Raw genomic sequence first — 25,424 nt, forward strand, 5'->3', positions numbered from 1 at the left:
CTAGTGTCGGCAGTCCGATCAGGTAAGGCTTCAGGCCTCTCATGTGCGCGCGAAAAGATAATCCCGCCAAGTTTGAAATACACCTCGGAGTTAAAGCTCGTTTCGGTCATTCATCACCCAGGGGTCTTAACCCCGGGGACACGACAGTATCATGTATGGGATATAATGTACTGTATATAATGGATGGGATATAATGCATTGTACATCATGGATGGGATATAATGCAGTGTATACCATGGATGGGATATAATGCACTGTATCAGATGGGATATAATGTACTGTATCATAGGTGGAATATAATGCACTGTATCATAGATGGAATATAATGCACTGTATCATAGATGGGATATCATGTACAGTACTGTACAGTGGAAAGGATAACACACTGTAGTCTTGTGAAAAGAAACAAATTTTATTGAACAGCAAAATGTTTAAATTCTCCATTTATTGATCGATTTACCAATCATTTTATTGAAATTAATCTCAGTCAGGGTCTATTCCCTTTAATGAGATTCCCTTAACATTAAAAACTCCTTAATCTCGGAATGTACATCAATATTCCATCTTGTTAAATAATGATAAATTTTAAACTAACCTTTAACCCCCAATTGCTCCTCATCCACTTCCTTCTCCGACACACACTCAAAATGAACTCCCTTTGTCAAAATGCCATTTCAGTCATCGAGGTAAGCTCTGTGATAATTATCTAAACTTCTCAACTATTACTTGTTCCCGATTGACCAATCATGACCGTCAATCAATAGTAAGAGCAATGCACGTCATGTTTACAATGTACTTCACATGGACATGTATATGTATTTATGCTCTCCAGTCGATTACAGCGCCTCCCAAACGACTGTGTCATGCTTTGCCTCTTCTATCACACAGATAAAAATAGTTTTAAATTTGATAAACAAGAACCTCCACCTCCTCAACCTCGCTACAGTGCTTCCTTATAAAGCAAAACAGCCATGGCATACTGGCCATTGCATCTAAATAATCCAATGCAGCACCAAGGAGATGAGCGCTCGCATCCATGCCCGACGTGGACGGATCAAGGACATGTGCGCTCACATCCGTGATCAATGTGGACGAATCAAGGAGATGTGCTGCGCTCACATGCATGACCGACGTGGACGAATCAAGGACATGTGCGCTCACATCTGTGACCAACATGAACGAACGGAGATGAGCGCTCACATCCATGACCGACGTGGACGGATCAAGGAGACGTGCACTCACATCCATGACCGATGTGGACGTGGAGTACACTCGTCAATCGTCCGACTGTTTCCAAACACGTTTCCCCGCAATGTAGGTGGCACTCACTCTCAACTCATCATCCAGTAACACAAAGTCTGAGGAAACAACCACAAGTCCGCCATGTTACATGCAATAAACGGCTCAATATTTGAAAAGGAGGGAGAAGGTAGAGGGAAAGGAGGACATGGAGTCAGAGAGAAAATGAAAGGAATGGGAAAATAATCAAAGCAATTTGAGGGCTTGGCCTATTTATGAACACGTGACCACGATGGAGTGAATGGTTCAGGTTTATGATATGGAGATAATTTGTGGGTGATCAGTCATTATGGGGGAATGGGATTTTTACTGCACGCTGTAGGGGGCCTGACAAGATTCAGGACATTTCCCAAAGATTGCCTTGAATAATACAAGTGAGGGTTGGATCATACTTTTTACCTCCGCCACCAAAAGTGGATGGAGGTTATGTTTTCACCACTGCTGTTTGTTTGTTTGTCTGTGAACAAAGTATCTCAAAGTTGTGGATGGATTTGGCCGAAATTTGGTGGAGAGGTTTGGTATGTGTCACGGATGAAAGGATTAGATTGATTTTGGTGAAGATCCGGATATGAGAATTAAACAATTTCACCATCGAGGGAAAGGACAAAAAAAGAAGAAAAAAAAAGGACGATATATAGAATGATATCTCAAAAAACTTGTGGACGTGTTCGGACAAAACTTGGTGGGCAGGTGGGTGTGCAACAAGGAAAAGTCAATTCCATTTTGGTGAAGGTCCGAATACGAGAGTTGTGAAATTTTTAAAGCGATTCTTCACCATTGAGTACAAACAAACAACAACATGCATTTTAAGGCCATTTTCCCTGCGAGAGCGGGGGTTAGCCTTGCGGTCCCCATGACAATCTTCTCCATTTTGCCCTATTTTCTGCATCTCTCCTTGTTAACCCCCTTGCCCGCATTTCTTCTTCCACCATCTTTCGCCAAGTCTTGCTCGGTCTTCCCCGTCCTCTACTTCCTTCTACATTCATTTCCATCACTCTTCTCAACCAGTCACTTTCATCCTTCCTCAACACATGACCAAACCATCTCAACCTGTTCCTCTTCACAGCATCAATCACAGGCTCTATTCCCATCATTTTTCGCAATTCATCATTTGTCTTTCTCTCTCAACGATACTCCGCACATCCACCGAACCATTCACATTTCCACCCTTTCCAGCCTTCGTTGCTGCTCTACGTTCATTACCCATGTCTCGCTCCCATAAATCATAACACTTCTCACACATGCAGCATACACCTTTCCCTTCAGCTTCAACGACACTCCCCTCCTCGTCAGCACGCCACTCAGTTCCCGAAACTTCTTCCATGCACATCTCACTCGAGCAACCGTTGCCGAGTCTGATCCACCTTCTCCATTCAGCATGTCTCCGAGGTAGCAAAATGTTTTCACACCTTCCAGCTTCACGCCGTCTCCAAGATCCAACTCAACATTTCCTCCATCTGCAGCTCCCTCTGTGCACACCTTACATTTGAATGTAGCTGCCACACTGGTTAATGACCCTCTCAGACCACTACATTTTTGATGAACCCACTCAGCGCACATTGTACATTGAATGGAATTCACTCCGACACCCTTCCTGCACACAGCACACGCCCACTTCCCAGTTCTTTCCACCTCACTACATGCTTTACCACTTGCCATCACCTTCGTTTTTCCGATATTCACCTTCAGACCTGTTGTCTCCATACATTCCTTCCACTTGTTCATCTTTTCCTTCAGTCCATCCATACTTTCCGCAATCAACACCAGATCATCTGCATACAACAACTCCCATGGTAAACCCTCCTTTACGTTCTGAGCCAGCACCTCCATCACAGCTACAAATAGTAGTGGACTTAGTACCGACCCCTGATGCACTCCCACCTTCACCTCAAACTCACCACTGTTCCCGTCCTTCGTCCTTACAGCTGTGCGCACTCTTTCGTACATTGCCATCACTACTCTGATCAACCATTCCTCCACTCCTAACTTCCTCAATGCCCATGTCACTACTCCACGTGGAACCCAATCGAATGCTTTCTCCAGATCAACAAACCCAAGAAACAACTTCTTCCTCTTCTCCATGTACTTCTCCTGCAACTGCCTCACAATAAAAAGCGCGTCTGTCGTTCCTCTTCCTGGCATAAATCCAAACTGCATTTCGTCGATCTTCACTTTCTTCCTTATGCTCCTCTCCAACACCCTTTCCAAAACCTTCATTCCATGCTCCAATAACTTTATCGCTCGATACGAGCCACACTCCAGAGGGTCACCTTTCCCCTTGTATAGAGGGACGAGGGTACTCAGTTCCCAATCCACTGGAATGCGGCCTTCTTTCACCACCAGATTGCAGATCTCTGTCATTCTCTTCACACCCCAACTTCCTGCTGCCTTCAACATATCTCCCACAACTCCCGTCGGCCCTCCCGCTTTTCTACTCTTCATTGCTTTTATTGCTTCCTCAACTTCCTTCTCAGTTATCTTCTCTGCCGGTCCTAAAACTGGGTTACTCTCTATGTTGCCATCCCATTCATTCTCTGTATTCAACAGCATTTCCATATATTTCTTCCATCTTCCTTTAATTCCATCTGGGTCCACAACGATTTGTCCCACTTCATCCTTCAAGCAACTCACCCCCATCACATCACACCTCTCTTTCGCTATCTGCTTTGCAATCCTGAATACCGCTCTCTGACCCTCTTCCAAATCCAAGCATTCTCTGAACATTTTCCTACATGCCTCCTGCTCCTTTGCTACCTCTTTCTTTGCAGCCTTCCTGGCTGCCTTATAACTTTCATGCTCTGCTGTTTCTGCTCCCGTACCCTTCGCCTTCTGCCACTCATTGAACTTCTTCCTCTTCTCGTCAATCTTCTTTCCAACTTCATCATCCCACCACCATGTTTCCGAGTGCCTCGGTGGTCCTTTTGTCCATCCACATACCTCGCCAACGGCTCCCAGCCTCACCAACTCCTCTTCACAATTGAGTGATAGAGCTAAAAACGATATATAACATATTTCAAAAAGTTATGGACGACTTGTGACAAAACTAGGTGGATGAGTTGTTTAGGTGACAAGAACAAGCCAATCAGATTTTGGTTCAGGTCCGAATCCAGATTTGACCTATCAGTGGAGACAAAACGTAAAGTGTTCAGCCTGGCGGAGTTACGCTCTCTACTGAGTGCCGTTCTAGTTACTTTTAGGATCGTTTTGGAACCCGATTGTGAGAGGCTGGGCTGAATGAAGAGAGAGATGTCGAGAAATTAAACATTGGAATTTCAAACGATTAAAATTCCAGGAATACACAATTCAATATCGAAATTGTTACAATGTGCAGGTTTCATGGGTATGTTAAAGCACATCCAAACCCTGTGAAACCAACAAAGAGATGAACTAGAACGACACTCGGTAGAGCGCACACCTCCACCTTGTGAACAGTTTACGTTTTGTATCCACCGATAGGCCGGATCTGGATTCGCACCTGAACCAAAATTCAATCGGCTTGTTCTCGTCACCGAACCAACTCATCCACCAAGTTTAGTCATAACCTTTTGAGATATCATGTTATACATGTTATGCCATGTTATAATGTATATCGCTTTTCGCCCGATCTCTCAATGGTGAAGAATCACTTAATAATTAAATAATTCTCGTATCCAAATCCATATTCACATCTTCACCAGCATCGAATCGATTCGTCTTTGTCACATAACCAGCTATTCCACGAAGTTTAGTCCAAATCCGTCCACAACTTTTTGAGATAACCTGTTCACAAACGGACAAACAAACAAACAGACAGGGGTGAAAAGATAACCTCCATCCACCTTCGGTAGCGGAGGTAAAGAGAGTTTAAAGATCGCTCAGAAAGGTTACCCCACACCGAAGACTGAACAAAACCCTCCGTACCGTTCATGATCCACCAACCTGCATCTGAATCGTGGGCAAGCGTGCCCTTGCGATCGGAAACGCCGAGCATCTGTGCGGGGTGAAGGGACGCCGCTTCGAGCGCGGCCTCAACGGAACACCCTGAGATGGACAACACGACACGGATCCAGAGGTCTCAGGGGAGGCTCAAAGTCACTCGGTCTTTTTTTTCTGCATGCAATTCCTCACTCACCGGTTGCTTTCCAGAAGTGTCGAAGGCACATGTCCATGGTTGCGATACTTCCACATAGAGTCTGTGTTCCTTTAAACAAGAAATACAAACAAACCAAGGAGATTCAGAACACCAATGCAATATGCACAAACGGCTGACACATTATCCCAGACATACATGACAACACATTATCCCAGACATACATGACCTTCCCTTAACTGAAGAGTAAGGACATAAGAAAACCGACGTTCATTGATCAACATACCCGTTAAATCAGTGTCTAGTGTTGCAACACATTAAATAACCTAAACTAATGTTTAAACAGCAAAGGATAACCTTGTCATGCTTCATCTTGAACATCTCTGATGTTTTTATGAGACTCGTAAGAATGACTCAAACAAGCTTAAATCCCTTATTATTGTGAAACAGAGTCGAGGAGCATGGAGGAGCTAGAACACACCACTCACTAGTACAGAAGAGAACAAAAAGAACAGCAAAAGATAGCGAGGGTAGTGGGAAAGCACACCAATGGCAGCGTGAGGGTAGTGGTCAAACTATCGGAGATGTTGCGGAATAACGGATGTGGAAAAGGACAAGAGCAAAGGGAAAACACAGGGGGTGAACAGAAGGGACGCAAAGGGGGATACAATTATAGAAGTGGAAAGAAAGACTGGAAACCTGGAAAGAGGTGGGCTTGGAGAGGGAAAGGCTAAATAGGGTAGAAAATGTCATGGCTGTGAATGGGAGATGACCAGAGCCCTGCAGGGAAGAATGACATTGAACAGACAAGAAGTTGGTTCTACAGGAGAGGGACAGAGAAACAAGTGGAGGTGAGTAGTGATTGTGGACTTTGGGAGTTTTACTTAGACGTTTCCTGTCATATTAAAAATTAAAAAAAAACACACACACACCACACACACCACACACACCACACACACCACACACACCACACACACCACACACACCACACACACACACACACACACACACACACACACAACGATGGGGGGAGGGGGTAGAGCGATGCAGGACAAGGGCAGAGAGTGCATGACCAGAGAGGAGGCAGTGGAAGACGGACGACCGAAATGTCTACAAGGCGAGAGTAACAGGCCCAGAGTCCACTTCATTGTGGGAGATACCGATGATGTTAAACACCTTGGTTTCCACGGTGACAATCTGAGCAAGGTGTGACGCAGGGGCGCCAGGGCAGACTGGAGAGCAGTAGTACATCAACCGGCAGATGAAGGCCTTGTCGGTCGAAAAAAGTTCAGGTATGCCAAGGAAAGACTTCACACGATAGAAGGTACCCAGTCAATGACTGGAATTGAAGGCCAACTTAAATATGTGGTTTGCCCAAGAAGGATCATGGCTGATGATGAAAACAAGGCCTTCAGGATCATTGGAATCTCCCGTCACGAACCTGAGGTGATGAGCCCATTATTTTCCCATGGCAGACATGTCTGTGGTCTCTCTGTCTTCCACCGTCTCCCTTCCAGTCTTGCACCCTCTGCTATTTATGTGCTTTACTAACCTAACCTAACCTTTGTTTTTGCTACCCCCCCATCCCACCCCCCAGGTTCTGCAGGCACAACCACATTCTGGTGAAACTCCTAAAATCCAGGATCACCGCTCACCTTCACTCATTTGTTCCTCCTTCCCCCCACCTGTGGAACCAAGTTCCACATTATTTTCAATCTCATTCTTCCCTACGGGTTAACAAGACAGATGTTCACCACCATCTCAGATAGTCTCCATCAAGAACACGATCTTTCCCACACCCGATACATTGCACCCCCTCGACCCTCTCTCTCCAACCTCTCCCCCCAAACCACCTCTTTTCACATTTACAGTCTTTCCTTCCCGAGTGTTTGCCTCTGTATCCATGGAGTCCACCTCGAGCATACCCCTCTACCCCGACAGGCCCATGTCTCTCCATGTTGTCCCTCAACCCTGCTATTGGTGTTTCCCCCTCTTTCGACTGTTCCTTTTGGTCTGTTGTGTCCTGATACATTCTGTGTTATTTCTCTTCCTTGAGCGTTGAATTTATATATGTTAAGTTTTTAAAAAATATTTACAAAATAAAGATACCTTTATTACTTGGCTATATAATTTTGCTAAGGATGTTTGTCCGGTTTTCAAGCAATCCTGAATTGTTTTGTGTATGGAGGTGACTGGGCAAGGACAGCATCGCACAGTTTTGCTCAGGATCCAGGTAGAAGAATTTAAGTGATCCACCACCATTGACAGGGCCAAAGATGATATACAGCACGATATGTCAATACCAGGTGAGCTAAACACGGACGGATTCGGACAAAACCTGGTGGACATGATTGATGTGTGACAAAGGACGAATGGATTCGATTTTGGTGAAGATTTGCATCCAGATCCAGATTCGATGATTTTTAAATATCTTAAATGATTTTTCAACATTGAGAGATGGGGCCAAAAATGATATACAGAGTGCGCAAGCACGATATCTCAAAAGGTTGTGTGGGAGTTGTGACAAAACTAGGGGGATGAGATGGGTCAGTGACAAAACTAGGGGAGATGAGATGGGTCAGTGACAAAACAAGGGGAGATGAGATGGGTCAGTGACAAAACTAGGGGGATGAGATGGGTCAGTGACAAAACTAGGGGGATGAGATGGGTCAGTGACAAAACAAGGGGAGATGAGATGGGTCAGTGACAAAACTAGGGGAGATGAGATGGGTCAGTGACAAAACTAGGGGAGATGAGATGGGTCAGTGACAAAACTAGGGGGATGAGATGGGTCAGTGACAAAACTAGGGGGATGAGATGGGTCAGTGACAAAACTAGGTGAGATGAGATGGGTCAGTGACAAAACAAGGGGAGATGAGATGGGTCAGTGACAAAACTAGGTGAGATGAGATGGGTCAGTGACAAAACTAGGGGAGATGAGATGGGTCAGTGACAAAACTAGGTGAGATGAGATGGGTCAGTGACAAAACAAGGGGAGATGAGATGGGTCAGTGACAAAACTAGGTGAGATGAGATGGGTCAGTGACAAAACAAGGGGAGATGAGATGGGTCAGTGACAAAACAAGGGGAGATGAGATGGGTCAGTGACAAAACTAGGTGAGATGAGATGGGTCAGTGACAAAACTAGGGGAGATGAGATGGGTCAGTGACAAAACTAGGGGGATGAGATGGGTCAGTGACAAAACTAGGGGAGATGAGATGGGTCAGTGACAAAACTAGGGGAGATGAGATGGGTCAGTGACAAAACTAGGGGAGATGAGATGGGTCAGTGACAAAACTAGGGGGATGAGATGGGTCAGTGACAAAACTAGGGGGATGAGATGGGTCAGTGACAAAACTAGGGGAGATGAGATGGGTCAGTGACAAAACTAGGGGAGATGAGATGGGTCAGTGACAAAACTAGGGGAGATGAGATGGGTCAGTGACAAAACTAGGGGGATGAGATGGGTCAGTGACAAAACTAGGGGGATGAGATGGGTCAGTGACAAAACTAGGGGAGATGAGATGGGTCAGTGACAAAACTAGGGGAGATGAGATGGGTCAGTGACAAAACTAGGGGGATGAGATGGGTCAGTGACAAAACTAGGGGGATGAGATGGGTCAGTGACAAAACTAGGGGGATGAGATGGGTCAGTGACAAAACTAGGGGAGATGAGATGGGTCAGTGACAAAACTAGGGGAGATGAGATGGGTCAGTGACAAAACAAGGGGAGATGAGATGGGTCAGTGACAAAACTAGGGGAGATGAGATGGGTCAGTGACAAAACAAGGGGAGATGAGATGGGTCAGTGACAAAACAAGGGGAGATGAGATGGGTCAGTGACAAAACTAGGGGGATGAGATGGGTCAGTGACAAAACTAGGGGGATGAGATGGGTCAGTGACAAAACTAGGGGGATGAGATGGGTCAGTGACAAAACTAGGGGGATGAGATGGGTCAGTGACAAAACTAGGGGGATGAGATGGGTCAGTGACAAAACTAGGGGGATGAGATGGGTCAGTGACAAAACTAGGGGTATAAGCTGGGTCAATGACAAAACTAGGGGGATGAGATGGGTCAGTGACAAAACTAGGGGGATGAGATGGGTCAGTGACAAAACTAGGGGGATGAGATGGGTCAGTGACAAAACTAGGGGGATGAGATGGGTCAGTGACAAAACTAGGGGTATAAGCTGGGTCAATGACAAAACTAGGGGGATGAGATGGGTCAGTGACAAAACTAGGGGGATGAGATGGGTCAGTGACAAGAACAAACCGATAAGATTTTGGTTCAGGTCCGAATCCAGATCCATGGGATACAAAATGTAAATTGTTCAGCCTGGCGGAGGTATGCGTTATTTCTAATTTTAATTTTGGTGGCCTTTGTGGGGTGCGATGACACCACCATCCAAGAGGTGCCCTTGTATTGTGGCCATTGCTGTTTTAGGCGAAATGGCAAAGAACTCCCCCCTCACCCCTCCCCTTGAAAACTCCCCCCTCACTCCTCCCCATTCGAATCTCCCACCCTACCATGTTTCTCCAATTCTCTCTCCCCCGCCCCCCCCCCTTCCCCCCTCAAACAACACCTCACTGTGCCTCTTCCCATCACCATCAAACCATTTGTCCTCCTCATCCTTCCCTTTCTCCTAGCTCTTCTGAAATCTCCGACAAACTATCAACAACTCTCCCTACCTCCCCCTCTCACCTTACCATGATCTTACGGTACGGACCTCAATATTCCGGGGCTTTCGCTCAAACCTGATTGATCTCTCCAAACAGGTTGCTTCTGACAAACCAGACAATCTGCTCAACAGAAACATTCCTCCTTCAAGATGTCTCTGATTCCTTAATTTCTCTTCCTGGTTACTCCCTCCTCCGGTATGATAGACCTGAGTGTCGTCCTGGTGGTGGGGTTGCTATCTTTATCAAAAACTCTCTTCCTCACTCGCCCTGCACTGCCCTCTCTCCACCCAACCCCCAGGAGTACCTCTGGCTATGGCTTCCCCTTCGCTCCCACCTTTTGTTCATATGTGTGTTGCATCGTCCACCAAACAGTGACGACTCCATTTACATCTCCCTATCTGATAACATGGACCAACTTCTATCCACTCATCCCAACTCTCTCTTCCTTGTATGTGGTGACTTCAACTGCCATCATGCCAGCTGGCTGGGTGTGGGTTCCTCCCTCACCAGCCACGGCACCTCAGCAAAGGACTTCTGCGACTCACTGGGACTGACACAATCTGTCAATGTCCCGACCCGGATCTCAGTCAACGGGACTTCATCTATTCCAGACTTGGTTATGACTAACTTCCCTGCAAATGTCTGCTGCTCTTCTTCTACTCCAAGCAGTTCATCTGATCATTTCCTTGTTAAAGTGTTACATCTCTCTGGCCGTTTTCAGAGAGCCTCCTCAGTGCCGCCGAGTCTGGCATTTTACACAGGCCGACTGGCATCGTCTTCAAGCAGCCATCAATCATCTGGACTGGTCTCCCATCTCTATTGCCTCTGGCATCAGCTCATCCTGGGAATTCTTCCAAAGTAAACTGCTCTCTCTCATGCACAGATTTTTCCCATCTTGTCTTCAGTTGCCGTACCCTTACACCCACCCGGCCATGGTATACCGAAGCTTGTGGTGAGGCAGTTGCCCTAAAAACTTGCCTTCGCCTCCTGGAAGGCTAATCCAACTGAAGGCAATCTCATTTCCTTTCACAAAGCTCAGAACAAGTGTGTATCTACCTTCAGGAGAGCCAGGAAACAATATCTCTCCGTCCTCAAGACTGAACTCTCAAACCTGTCTCCCTCCTCCAAATCCTGGTGGCGTCTGGTCAAATCTGTTTCTGGTGTTTGTTCCCCCTCCATCCCCTCCCTTACCTCAAATGGCTACACAGCTGACTCCGCAAGTCAAAAAGCAGATGCCTCAACTCTGTGTTTGCCTCAAAATCTTGTGTCCCAAACCCGTCTCTCTCTGTACCCACCGTACCCAGTCGTACCCAGCTGCTCCTGGACTCAGCGTCCTTCTCTCCCGACAAGGTGGAGAAGTTTCTGTCAACCCTCGACTGATTCTGCAACTGGACCAGACGGCATCAGCTCACGGGTCCTAAAATCCTGCTATGCTGCTCTATCTTACCCTCTCTGTTCTCTTCATCCTCTCTTTTGCTCAAGGTCATCTGCCAGCATCTTGGAAATCAGCAATCATTACCACTTTACACAAAAAATGTGCAAAAACAGATCCTTGAAACTATAGACCAATCAGCCTGCTCCCAATTATCAGCAAGGTCATGTAATCCATCATTGCTTCGGATATCAAATCTTCTCTTCTCCTTCATCAGCAAGGCTCTTCTCCAATGGCTTGATCTCTGATCATGAATTTGGATTCAGGCCAGGTCACCCAACGTGTGGCCCTGAATGGAATTCTCTAATCTCCCCTTCCTGTTCAGGCTGGAGTTCCTCAAGGCAGTGTTCTGGGCCCTGTGCTTTTCCTGGTCTTCATCAATGATCTCTTCGACTATCTGGAAAATCCTCTCTATCTCTTTGCTGATGACTCCACTCTCTGCCACTCCATTCCTCATCCCTCAGATCGGCAGTCTGCAGCCTCCTCACTCTCTGCAGACCTGGACAAAATCACAAACTGGTCAAACAAATGGAACATGTCTTTCAATCCTGACAAATCTCACACTCTTACTACGTGTCTGCGAAAAGACCGACTGGACAACCCTCCCATCTGCTTTCTGAACAATCTTCTCCAATAAGTTCTTTCACTCAAGCTTTTGGGTCTCACTATCTGCCATGATCTTTCCTGGGAAAACCACATTTCCAAGCTGGTCTCCAAAGCCAGTCGCCGACTGGGCATCATCCACCATGCGAAGTCCTTTCTCGGCACCTCGCCTCACCACATACAAACTCCTCACCACATACAAGGCTTTCATCTGCAGCTTGATGGAATACTGCTCTCCCCTCTGGGCTGGTGCTCCTGCCTCCCACCTAGCTCGGCTTCACGCTGTTGAAACCAAAGTTTTCAGAATCATTGGAATCTCCCGTGATGAAGCTGATTGTGAGGGCCTTTCTCTCTCTCACCGCAGGGCAGGTTGATGGTCTTTCTGTCTTCTACCTCCTCCTATCCGGCCGAGCTCCCCCTGCTCTCTGTCTGTGCTCTGTCCCCCAAATATTCCTGCAGGACGTACAAGATCTGCCAGCAACCCTCTTCTGATGAAACTGCCAAAATCAAGACTCTCTGCTCACCTTAACTCTTTCATTCCTCTTTGCTCCCGCCTCTGGAACAAACTCCCTCACTCTGTTCAATCCCTCTCCTCCCTCCAGGTCTTTAAAACAGCTGTTCACCACAATATCTCGTCTTCCCTCATCCAAAACCTTGATCTTCTCTACCCCCGTTAAAACAACCCAAATCCGCCTCTTTCAATCTCCAAACTTCTTTCCTGTAATTCCTAGTCATGTTTATTTCCTTTATCCCCCACCCCCCAAACCCACACCAGCCCTCTCCCTTCTACAGATCTACCAAGGTCCCTGTTCTTTACTGTTGTTGTGCTTGTGTCCTTCCCTCTCTCTGCCCCTTTTGTCTCCCCTCCCTTCAATGTATGTTTTATGCGTCTGTGCATGTTTTCATGTTTAATGTGTTAGCTCTTACACAAGCGTTGATTCTGCCTACAAAAAAAAAAGAAAAAAAAAAAAGGAGTTGGAGATGAAGGTGGGATGCCAGACTATCAATGCTCGAGAACGGTGTAGAGAGAGATGGCGCTGATCTCATGTCTGACAGTGAAGACCTCCATCGATTGTTATAAGAGCAGAAGCAGCATGTCCAGGGTAGAGTGACCTGGTCTGAATCCAAAGTGATGATCTGAGATTCGGCTCTGAGGGTTGGTGAGGGTGACTATGAGGCCATGAGGAGTGGCGCGGGTGATGGTGATACGATGAAGAGTGGTGCGGGGTGATGTCGATACCGTGAGGAGTGGTGTGGGGTGATGGCATGCAGGGAGAATGGCAAAGCCAACGGGGCGGTGTGGTTGACGGGAAAGCAGAGAGGGGTGGTGTGGGTGATGTTGAAGCCGTGAGAGGCGGGGTGGATGGTGGTGAACCTCTTGAGGTGGTGCAGGGTGAATGGCGACACCGTGAGGGGCGGTATGGGCGAAGCCGTGAGGGACTGTGTGTACGATGTGACAGGTGGTTCAGGGAAAGTGGTAAGCCAAGAGGGGTGGTGCGGGTGACGGCGATGCCGTGAGGGGCAGTGCGGGGTGAATGGCGACACCGTGAGGGGCGGTGTGGGCGAAGCCATGAGGGACTGTGTGGACGATATGGCAGGTGGTTCAGGGAAAGTGGTAAGCCAAGAGGGGTGGTGCGGGTGACGGCGATGCCGTGAGGGGCACTGCGGGCCAAGGGTGATGCCATGAGGGCGGTATGGAGCGAGGGGTGGTGTGGGACGACGCTGTGTGGACAGCGACACTGTGGGGCTGTGCGGGTGACAGCATGACAAGGCGGGTGGGAAGCCATGAGGGACGGTGCTGGCAAGGACAAAGACATGAGGGGCAGTGTGGGGCAAGCTGAACTGTAAGAAGAACCCTTCTTAATCTACTACTATATTGTTCTTATCCAGCACACACACCTTCGACAAAGGCGTGAAGTCCATGGATCTCAACATGCTGTTGACCGAGTCGGTGGATTCCTGGAGACAACCCCATCGCCATAATGGCATCGGAAACAAGCACAAGACCTAGAAAAACAGAATAAAGAGGAAACACCGTTGATGCACCCATTGAAAAAAAAACATCCCCCAATGAAAAAGCACAATAATGGCAGAAACCTGCACAATAATGGCAGAAACCTGCACAATAATGGCAGAAACCTGCACACTAATGGCAGAAACCTGCACAATAATGGCAGAAACCTGCACAATATTGCCAGAAACCTGCACAATATTGCCAGAAACCGGCACAATATTGCCAGAAACCGGCACAATATTGCCAGAAACCTGCACAATATTGCCAGAAACCTGCACAATATTGCCAGAAACCTGCACAATATTGTCAGAAACCTGCACAATATTGCCAGAAACCTGCACAATATTGCCAGAAACCTGCACAATATTGCCAGAAACCTGCACAATAATGGCAGAAACCTGCACAATAATGGCAGAAACCTGCACACTAATGGCAGAAACCTGCACAATAATGGCAGAAACCTGCACAATAATGGCAGAAACCTGCACAATATTGCCAGAAACCTGCACAATATTGCCAGAAACCTGCACAATATTGCCAGAAACCGGCACAATATTGCCAGAAACCTGCACAATATTGTCAGAAACCTGCACAATATTGCCAGAAACCTGCACAATATTGCCAGAAACCTGCACAATATTGCCAGAAACCTGCAAAATATTGCCAGAAACCTGCACAATATTGCAACCTCGGAGAAAAAACTTTTTCCACTTATCTATTAACATACTGTACTCGATGAAGATCATTGAACCAAAGCCTCTATAATAAAGGATTTGAAGCGCACACCACAAAGCAACATATACTTACCAGTGGGGTGCGAACTGTGTGCAATCCGTAAAGCTGCAGGATTGGTGTGAATACCATCGGCAATCATTCCGTAATATATTGTACGTCCTGGTGGAATCTGATCACTCGTTAACAAACCGACAATACCTGGGTCCCTGTGATGGAACTGGAAAAACAAGTGAACAAATCAACCTAAACAGGTGGTATGTAAAGTATGTAAAGGTTTCCTGTGTTTACAGGTATGTAAAGGTGGTATGATATGACAAGTAAAGGTGAATGTTGCTGTTCAAGTTGTTTTCAGGTATGTAAAGGTGAAAGGTTTTTGTTTAGGTGTACTAAGACAAGTAAAGGTGAATGTTTCTGTGCAGGGTGTTTACAGGTATGTGAAGGTGGAAGGTTGCTTTAAGCTTAAGGTATGTAAAGGTGAAAGGTTGCTGTGCATGGTTCTTACAGGTAGCATGGCGTTAAAGAGGTGTGTGATAAAACAAGCACCTTGCTGCACAGCTGCTTCAGCCTGAGATAGATTTGCTATCGAGTGCCCTGGATGGACAGAAACAATCCTTTTGTGACGATTTTATCTCTTGTACTTGAGGACGATAAAACAAAAATAACAAGCAATCAAGAAAGAGCAATCATTGATTGCAGACCCTCACCAGGACGTATTTGTGTGGTGTATTTTGTGTGGTGTTTATTAGCTGCTGTGTTTGTGTGATATATTGACCACGTAGATTTATGTTCAATGCAATATGGCTGCCGAACCACGTGACGATGACATCAATTTAATTCTCCCATTCAATTTTTGTGCAGATCACGCTCAATAAATTTCTGATCGGATCAAGCGCTCGACTTGTCTAATTATGACGTTGTAGCGGCTACAGCTGGGTTTACACAATCCCCTTGCACCTACCAAGGACGCGGAGCGATCACCATGCCGGGCTCGTCCAGGACGCCCGGGCAGGCCCGCCCTCGACTTGACAGGCCGCGTCCAGGACGCCCGGGCAGGCCCGCCCTCGACTTGACAGGCCGCGTCCAGGACGCCCGGCCACGCCCCCTCTCGCCTTTCCCGGGCAAACGCTCCGGGATAATGTGTATATATATTGCTGCCCGATAAACGGGCTTTTCAGAGTACCCGAGTTGTTTTGTGACAATAAAGAAACTCGGACGAATTCCAGCTTTTTGTCGCGTCCATTCTTCCGATTACGTGGGAGCACAGCTCCTACAACGTCATAATTAAGGCACTGATGACATCATAATGAATATATTTTGTTCCCCATGGGGATTACTTGACAATGAGCCATGTTTCTTTTTTTTTTGATGGAGTAGTTTCAGAGATATAGAGGTGCAAAGTTTTTCGGTTTTTTCAAGATGGCGCCTGTACCACGTAACATATGACGTCATAATCATTAAAAAATATACAAGAGGAAGCGCTCCTATGGTGAAAATTTGTTGGCAATCAGACCAACGGTTCCAGAGAAAAACATACTCGTGTTCTGTGCAGACAAACAAACAGACAGACAGACAATATGGCTTTGTATACAGTCTGTGGCCACGCATGTACAAATACGACAAACCACATTCAATATCACGTGTGATCGCCACGCCCGTGTAAGAGCAGTCTGAGAAGCAAGCCTCTTGTGTAGATATACAACAGGAATATGACGGCAATCTGGTTACAACCTGCGACAAAATCTGGTACCGGGTCAATTTGGAAACGCATATTTAAAGCACTTTTTTTTCTTTTTTTTCTTTTTGCATACAAGATCGAGGCTCATGGAAGAGCTAACATTATTTCATCACACAAAAGGCCAAACCAACACATAAAACATATAATAAGGGGAGCGGTAGACAAGATGGGGAGAGAGGGGGAAGGACAAACACAACATTTGAGAGCAGGGACATCGAGAGATCTGTGGGAGGGAGACGGCTTGGGGGAAGGTGGGAGCACATAAAACATATGGACAGTGCAAGGACTTCCAGGAAAGAAGTTGCAATTTCAAAAAAGTGGATCTGGCGTGAATTAGCAAGGGTAGAAAAGATCAAGGTTTTGGATGGGGGGAAATAAGAGAGGGTGGTGGAACAGCTGTTTTTAAAGACACGGAAGGAGGAGTTGGATTGAAGGGAGTGGGGGAGTTTGTTCCAGAGGCCGGAGAAAAGAGGATTAAAGAGTGAAGGTGAGCAGAGAGTCTTGATTTTGGCAGTTTAACCATAAGAGGGTTGCAGGCATAGCAGATCTTGTGCGACCTGTAGGAATATTTGGGGGACAGAGCACAGAGAGAGCTGGGGGAGCAAGGCCGAAGAGGAGTCGGTAGAAGACAGAAAGACCACCAACCTGCCTGCGGTGAGTGAGTGAAAGGCCCTCAGAGTTAACTTCATCGCAGGAGATTCCAATGATTCTGAACGCTTTGGTTTCAACAGCGTGAAGCCAAGCTAGGTGTGAGGCAGGAGCACCGGCCGAGAGGGGAGAACAGTATTTCATTGAGCTGCGGATGAAAGCCTTGTATGTGGCGAGGAGCTCAGGTGTGCCAAGGAAGGACTTCGCATGACGGAGGATGCCCAGTCGGCGACTGGCTTTGGAGGCAAGCTTGGAAATGTGGTTTTCCCAGGAATGATCATGGCAGATAGTGAGACCCAAAAGCTTGAGCGACAGAACTTCTTGGAGTGGATTGTTGAGAAAGTAGATGGGAGGGTTGTTCAGTCTGTCTTTTCAGAGAGACATCGTAAGAGTGTGAGATTTGTCAGGATTGAAAGACATGTTCCACTTGTTTGACCAATCTGTGATTTTGTCCAGGTCTGCAGAGAGGAGACTGCAGACTGCCGATCTGAGGGATGAGGAATGGAGCGGCAGAGAGTGGAGTCATCAGCAAAGAGATAGAGAGGATTTTCCAGAGAGTCAGAGAGATCATTGATGAAGACCAGAAAAAGCACAGGGCCCAGAACACTGCGCTGGGGAACTCCAGCCTGAACAGGAAAGGGAGATGAGAGAAATCCATTCAGGGCCACACGTTGACTACGACCAGAGAGGTAGTCCGCAAGCCATGTGTGGAGATTTCCATGGATACCATAGGACAGTTTGGTGAGCAGAGCTGGGTTCCAGACCGTATCAAAGGCACGTGATATTGTCAAGGGAGACCGCTCTGATTTCCTGTTTGGCATTGAGGACCTCCATCCATTGTTGAGACAGCAGAAGCAGCATGTCCAGAGTAGAATGACCTGGTCTGAAACCAAATTGATGGTCGGAGATCAAGCCATTGGAGAAGAGGAAAGATTTCATATCCGTAGCAATGATGGATTCCATGACTTTGCTGATAATTGGGAGCAGGCTGATTGGTCTGTAGTTGCAAGGATCTGTTTTTGCACCTTTTTTGTGTAAAGCGGTAATGTTTGCTGATTTCCAGGATGCTGGCAGATGACCTTGAGCAAAAGATAGGGTGAAAAGAACAGAGAGAGGGTGAGATAGAGCGGCAGAGCAGGATTTTAGGACCCGTGGGCTGATGCCGTCTGGTCCAGTTGCAGAATCAGAGTCGAGGTTTGACAAAAACTTCTGCACCTTGTCAGGAGAGAAGGACACAGAGTACAGGAGAAGTTGGGTTCGACTGGGAAAGGTGGGAACAGAGAGAGATGGGTTGGGACACAAGATTTTGAGGCAAACAAAGAGTTGAGGCATTCGGCTTTGTCGTGTGCGGTGTCAACTGTGTAGCCATTTGAGGTAAGGGAAGGGATGCAGGGGGAACAAACACCAGAAACGGATTTGACCAGACGCCACCAGGATTTGGAGGAAGGAGACAGGTTTGAGAGTTCATTATTGAGTGTGGAGAGATAGTGCTTCCTGGCACTCCTGAGGGTAGACACACACTTGTTCCGAGCTTGGTGGAAGGAACTGAGATTGCCTTCAGTTGGATTAGCCTTCCAAGAGGCAAAGGCAAGTTGTTTCAGGGCAACTGCCTCACCACAAAATTCAGTGTACCATGTACGGGAGGAAGGGTAAGGCAACTGAAGACGAGATGGGATAAATCTGTGCATGAGAGAGAGCAGTTTGCTTTGGAAGAATTCCCAGGAAGAATTGATGTCAGAGGCAGTAGAGATGGGAGACCAGTCCAGATGATTGATGGCTGCTTGAAGTGCCAGTCGGCCTGAGTGAAATGCCAGTCTCGTCGACGCTGAGGAGGCTCTCTGAGAATGGCCAGAGAGATGTCCACTTTAACAAGCACATGATCAGAAGAACCGATTGGAGCAGAAGAAGAGCAGCAGACATTTGCAGGGAAGTTTGTCGTAACCAGGTCTAGAAGAGAAGATACTCCATTGACTGAGATCCGGGTCGGGAAATTGACAGATTGTGTCAATCCCAGTGAGTCACAGAAGTCCTTTGCTGAGGTGCCATGGCTGGTGAGAGATGAACCCACACCCAGCCAGCTGGCATGATGACAGTTGAAGTCGCCGCATATGAGGAAGAAAGAGTTGGGATGAGTGGATAGAAGTTGGTCCATGCTATCAGACAGCGAAATGTAAATGGAGTCATCACTGTTTGGAGGATGGCACAGAACACATATGAACAAAAGATGGCAGCGGAGAGGAAGCCGTAGCCAGAGGTACTCCTGCGGGTGTGGTGGAGAGAGGGCAGTGCAAGGAGAGTGAGGAAGAGAGTTTGACAGCAACCCCACCACCAGGACGAGGCTCAGGTCTATCATACCGGAGGAGGGAGTAACCAGGAAGAGATATTGAGGAATCAGAGACATCTTGAAGGAGGAAAGTTTCTGTTAAGCAGATCAAGTCTGGATTGTCAGAAGCAACCTGAATGGAGAGAAGCAACACTCTTAAAAGATGAACAGCGTGACTGGGAAAAACACATTTAAATGCGCGGCCTTTATAATACGAGCGTGAAATTGAATTGTTTGACCTGCGACGATGGACAAACACTCCACAAATGGTCCGAGTTCGACAAAATAATAATATTGTGGGAAGTATTTACAAGATGTTGTGGTTGCGCATAATGTTCACTTTAATGGGTCATAAATAGACCAATGACAATGCTTTTGGCAATTTTTACCTGTGACATGTCGCAGGTCTACAAGAGCTTCGCGTTGCTATCGTTGGGGTTCTTGTTGGGGAGGATCGATTTTTGAAATGTGTATCCATTGGACAGACAGCTGCCTGACCACAGCCACATCTGTGGCTTGACTCCACCCACCATAGCACCAAGATGGAATGATATGGACGCCATCTTGGTTTTCTGGTGGGCCTAACACATTGGGCTGTAGGCTTTTGCTGATTATACACTGCCTGGGTTTGTTGCGTCAAATTTATATTGGCTTTGTTTGGGTCGAGTGTTATCGACGAGAGATCCTGAAAAATGTAATCATATGTCAAATAATAGTGATGTTTAGTCAAGCCCATCAGAATGCACACCACATCAGAACACAAGGTAATCAAGCGTTACGTTATCTAATCAAGCGTGTTACATAATCAAGCGTTACATTACGCAAATTACTAAAAAAAATGGCGTTACGTAATTTTTGAAAGGCTCCATATTGTGGTTAAGCAATCCGTGCCCGTGTGACGAATCCGCTCGTTCTGATATAACCGTGGGGAGGATGACATGGATGAGAGGTGTCAAGTGAATCTTTTTATTGCGCATTAATAAACACTTGGTACATATACATGTACTCCAGGTATTATTTTCCTCAACTAGTCCACCAAAGATGCCGGTAAAGGTCGTTGTTAAAGAAACCTCCTCACCAAGTGACACACAGATTCCTCGTCTGTTCAGCTCCTGAATGACCTCGTGACTGCGTGGCAGTTCAGGTGCCAGCGTCACAATGCTCACGTTGTCCATGTCCCCGTAAATGTCGAACACGTCCTTCGTGCCACGAGCCGTAAAAGTACGTAACAGTTCGGCCGCATGTGCACCTTTCTTCTCCCGACTGATGAAAGGACCTTCCAAATGTACACCTGAGAAAAATATCACGTGCTCAACGTCGGTGTGTCCACACACCCTCTGCCACAATTGTGGCGATTCGAAAACATAAGCATTTATCACATCTTTCCGTGAGCAAGAGCACACAAGATAATCATACTACTGTACAGTATGTGTGATGCTACAAGTGTTTGTTTGTGTGTTTCACTTCTCTGCAGTCATGAACCGGTGGACAGAACGAGTTGAAAGCTGATTATTGTACCCAGGGGTGCAGAGGTGGGTTTTCGGGTGTAAAAAATAACCTCGTAGTCCAGAAGGAGGGGGTCTCCCAATTCTCTCTGATGTATATGTGCATCGTAGGGGCCACGTGATAGAAGGTGGAATTACAACCCAGAAAAAATACACATGATATATCATAAAAGAGGGGGAAATAAACCCATCCATGCCAGTTAAAGGTAACACAAACAACTTACCTAAAACACCAGCACCATGTTCACCCCCAACAGAGCGATGAAGCAGGGGTAGGTCCTGCAGCAAGTCAGATGGTTGGGAAGGAAAATTAAAACCACGAGAAACACCTGTTCCCCTATCAGAGCTCAGTAACCAAAAAAAACAGGACACACACACACACACACACACACACACACACACACACACACACACACACACACACACACACACACACACACACACACACACACACACACACACACACACACACACACACACCTTACTGACCATCTATTCTCAGCAAACTTGTGCGCCCTCAACGGAATACTTTCATCTCCTCTCCTTGTCAAGACTGGAATGCCCCAAGGCAGTGTTCTGGGCCCACTCCTATTCCTGATATCCATCGAAGATCTCTCTGAAAATCATCTTTATCAATTTGCTGAGGTCTCCACCCTTAGCTGACATCCTTCATCATTTAGACAGGCAGGTAGACATCTCCTCTTTCTCTTGAACAATGAAAAAAAAAATTCACAAACTGGTCAAACAAGTGGAACATGTCTTTCAATCCTGACAAATCTCACTCACTATGTCTCTCCAAAAACACCGTCTGGAAAACCCTCCCATATACTTTCTCAACAATCCTCTCAAAGAAGTTCTGTTACTTAAGCTTTTGGGTCTTTTGGGTCTCACTATCTGCCATGATCTTTCCTGGGAAACCCACATTTCCAAGCTGGCCTCCAAAGCCAGTTGCCGACTGGGGATCCTCCGTCGTGCGAAGTCCTTCCTTGGCACGACTGAGCTCCTCACCACATACAAGGCTTTCATCCGCAGCTCAATATAATACTGCTCTCCCCTCTGGGCTGGTGCTTCTGCCTCACACGTGGCGCGGCTTCACGCTGTTGAAACCAAAGCCTTTTGAATCCTTGGAATCTCCCACGATGAAGCTGGTCCTGAGGGCCTTTCACTCTCTCACCGCAGGCAGGTTGGTGGTCTTTCTGTCTTCTACCAACTCCTCTCCGGCCTTGCTCCCCCCGCTATGTTTGTGCTCTGTCCCCCAAATATTCCTGCAGGTCGCACAACATCTCCCAGCAACCCTCTTATGGTTAAACTGCCAAAATCTAGGCTCTCTGCTCACCTTCTCTCTTTCATTCCTCTTGTCTGCCGCATCCTTTAGTATATGGGGGTCTGAGGGTTAGCAACGACCGGGATGGAGGTGGAGAACTTAGCAACTCCTCATCCATAAAATATCCCATGTGGTCTGCATCTCAGATAGCCTCTCCTAATCAAACTCAGCCTGCATGGTTTCTCGTGCCGACCCCTGTTTTTAACTAAATGCCGAGGTGTGAAAGGCAGGTGTCTGACACCTTAAAACCAGGCTTGCTTCCGGTAGGTGGAACTCGTTAGCCTTAGCCGGCAATCTACCAAAAATGGGAGTAGAGGCACTGTTATCTCGAAGCAGACTAGCTAACCCCTCCCAGTCCTTTTTGTTCTGTGAAGAGACAACTTTCTATATTTGGCTTGTTTCAATCAATCCAAGCGGCTGGTTGTTCTGCTTTTGTTTACTTTGTGTAGCCCCCACTTCGAGTGGCCCTGTTGGCTTTGTGGTGGGCATATCCCATGAAAAAAGGTTCTATGTGTTAGCTCTTATATAAGCCTCGACCAAGTTTACAAAAAAAGAAAAAAAACACTTTATGTGTCCGTTTGATTTATTTGTGTGATTAATATTAGCTCTTTCACGAGCCTCGATCTTATATACAAAAAAAAAAAAAAAAAAAAAAAATTTTAAAAGGAAAAAAAAAAAGCTGGGTACTTTTGCTGGTGTGTATATATGTGTGTGTGTATGTATATTATATATTATATATATATATATATATATATATATATATATATATATATATATATATAAATAATAGTGGGGTCACCCATGGGAATCCCACGGGCATGGACGTGTGTGACATTTGCACATCTTGATTTAGATGCTACACATTAAATTTTACAAAATGGTTACTGGCAATTCATCAGATCCAGAAATGGTGTCATGAACACAATTTATTTATTTCACATAATATGTGACCCCTCACTCCTCTCCACCCTCACGCCTCCTCACACTGCCCTCCAATACCTCCTCACACTGCCCTCCAATACCTCCTCACACTGCCCTCCAATACCTCCTCACACTACCCTCCAATACCTCCTCACACTCCTCTCCAATACTTCCTCACACTCCTCTCCAATCCCTCACACTCCTCTCCAATCCCTCACACTCCTCTCCAATCCCTCACACTCCTCTCCAATCCCTCACACTCCTCTCCAATCCCTCACACTCCTCTCCAATCCCTCACACTCCTCTCCAATCCCTCACACTCCTCTCCAATCCCTCACACTCCTCTCCAATCCCTCACACTCCTCTCCAATCCCTCACACTCCTCCCCAATCCATCACACTCCTCCCCAATCCCTCACACTCCTCCCCAATCCCTCACACTCCTCTCCAATCCCTCACACTCCTCTCCAATCCCTCACACTCCTCTCCAATCCCTCACACTCCTCTCCAATCCCTCACACTCCTCTCCAATCCCTCACACTCCTCTCCAATCCCTCACACTCCTCTCCAATCCCTCACACTCCTCTCCAATCCCTCACACTCCTCTCCAATCCCTCACACTGCTCCCCAATCCCTCACACTCTCCAATCGCTCCTCACTCTCCAACCACTAGCACCTCGCTCTCCAACCCCTCGCTCCTCTCCAGCCCTCCTCATCGTTGTTGCAGCAGCATTCTGTGCGGTTCTCCCGTCTCGTGCGGTCTCTGTGCGGTTCTTGCTACATCCTGTTAAAGTCTGCATTGACGTTCGTCGACGGACTCGTTCGCCCGTCTCATTCTTTTTCTTGCTGCATCCTGTTCAAGTCTGCGTTCTTCATCGATCGTCTCATTCATTTTGGAAATGGAAGTTTCCACGCAGCGCATGAATTGTCACGATCCTCAAGAGGAAGTGTCTCGTAATCATCAAATGACAAATGGCAAGTAAATTACATTGTGAAAATTAAAGATTTCAAATAAACCTATTTAAAGTGTATGCGCACATAACTAATAAAAAAAAACGAAGAAATATCTCTCGGTAATTTCCTGAAACATATTTTACTTCCGGATAATAATGTTGAATGAAATAAGAACGAAGAAATATATGTCGTTTTTGTGAAGTGACGACTGTCATCAAAAGTAAAAGTAATATATCTTAACGGAAAAGAAAAAGCGAATTTTTAATATATGTCGACATTTTCCCCGACTGTTATTTTAGGCGGTGTATTTTCGTGCATCATCGTGGCGCGATTTTTATAAATATATCTCGGCAATTTCCCGTGTGTGCGTGAATGTTCTCAATTATTTCTGACACCGAGTCTAAAACCATCGATAAAAATTAAATTAGATGGTGAATTCGAGATAAAATCGTGAGGGTGACTCAATGAATGGGCTTTATTTTACAGACCTTTGAGAAATCATTTCGTTCTATAAACGGAAACTTTCATGGGATTCTCTTCCCGTTTTTTTTCAACCGAGTCTAAAACGATGTTAGCGACTGTTAAAAATGAAATGATATATCGAATTTGAGTTTAAATAATCCTGTGTGAGAGAGAAAGACAGCATGGGCCTAACTAAACAGGCCTCAAAGCTATTCGAGTTAATAAAATGGTGGATATTTGTTTACATGAAGCCTCTCCAAGAATGGGTGGAGCTACTCTGCAAACGAAGTAAGCCACACCCCAGACGGACAGACAGACAGAATCACCTTCGCCTATTACAGACTTGGCATTTAATATGGAATTTTTTTTTTCTTGACTTGGGTTTACTTTCTGAACTAAGTATATCAATCTGGTGAGTTTCCTTTACCCTTCGGTGATGTCTTTGTTGAAAGAACCATGTCACTGATTGTCTTTCGCAGCAAGAAATCAATAACAGGATTATATCACAGGTGGCGTGACAAAATGTAAGGACAGGTACATTTGACGATTGGCTTCACAATCGGGTATATAAGGGTTGTTGCGTTCTGTATTAGTGGAAAACAACTGCTGCACGTCTACAAAAGTTATTGCCGCTTCCTCTGGAGATGGTCCGTCAACTTGACAATGCTGTTTGTCATTGAGTGGTGGCTTTACGAAATTCTGGCATGAAACAGCGTGCT

The 25,424-nt window shown here is 46.3% G+C and overlaps 1 protein-coding gene across 5 annotated transcripts in view; it reads right to left on the bottom strand.

Moving 5' to 3' along the window:
• Positions 1–391: 391 nt before the first annotated feature.
• The window catches only part of AMDHD2 (amidohydrolase domain containing 2), an 81,720-nt gene continuing 56,687 nt past the window's right edge, over positions 392–25,424 (bottom strand). For 3 of the 5 annotated variants that reach the window (XM_078777491.1, XM_078777488.1, XM_078777490.1), the window contains 8 exons: positions 21,270–21,324; positions 20,619–20,831; positions 15,337–15,425; positions 14,907–15,051; positions 13,985–14,092; positions 5,411–5,479; positions 5,200–5,319; positions 392–1,358 (listed from right to left, as the gene is read on the bottom strand). In XM_078777491.1, coding sequence (XP_078633617.1) covers positions 1,276–1,358; positions 5,200–5,319; positions 5,411–5,479; positions 13,985–14,092; positions 14,907–15,051; positions 15,337–15,425; positions 20,619–20,831; positions 21,270–21,324 — 882 coding nt within the window. In that variant the 3' untranslated portion in view covers positions 392–1,275. The remainder of the gene's footprint in view (positions 1,359–5,199; positions 5,320–5,410; positions 5,480–13,984; positions 14,093–14,906; positions 15,052–15,336; positions 15,426–20,618; positions 20,832–21,269; positions 21,325–25,424) is intronic. The other 2 variants (XM_078777492.1, XM_078777489.1) reach the window with 1 other exon arrangement.

Source organism: Myxine glutinosa, chromosome 5 (assembly GCF_964187855.1).
Source record: "Myxine glutinosa chromosome 5, kmMyxGlut1.1, whole genome shotgun sequence".
NCBI classification, from domain to species: domain Eukaryota; kingdom Metazoa; phylum Chordata; class Myxini; order Myxiniformes; family Myxinidae; genus Myxine; species Myxine glutinosa.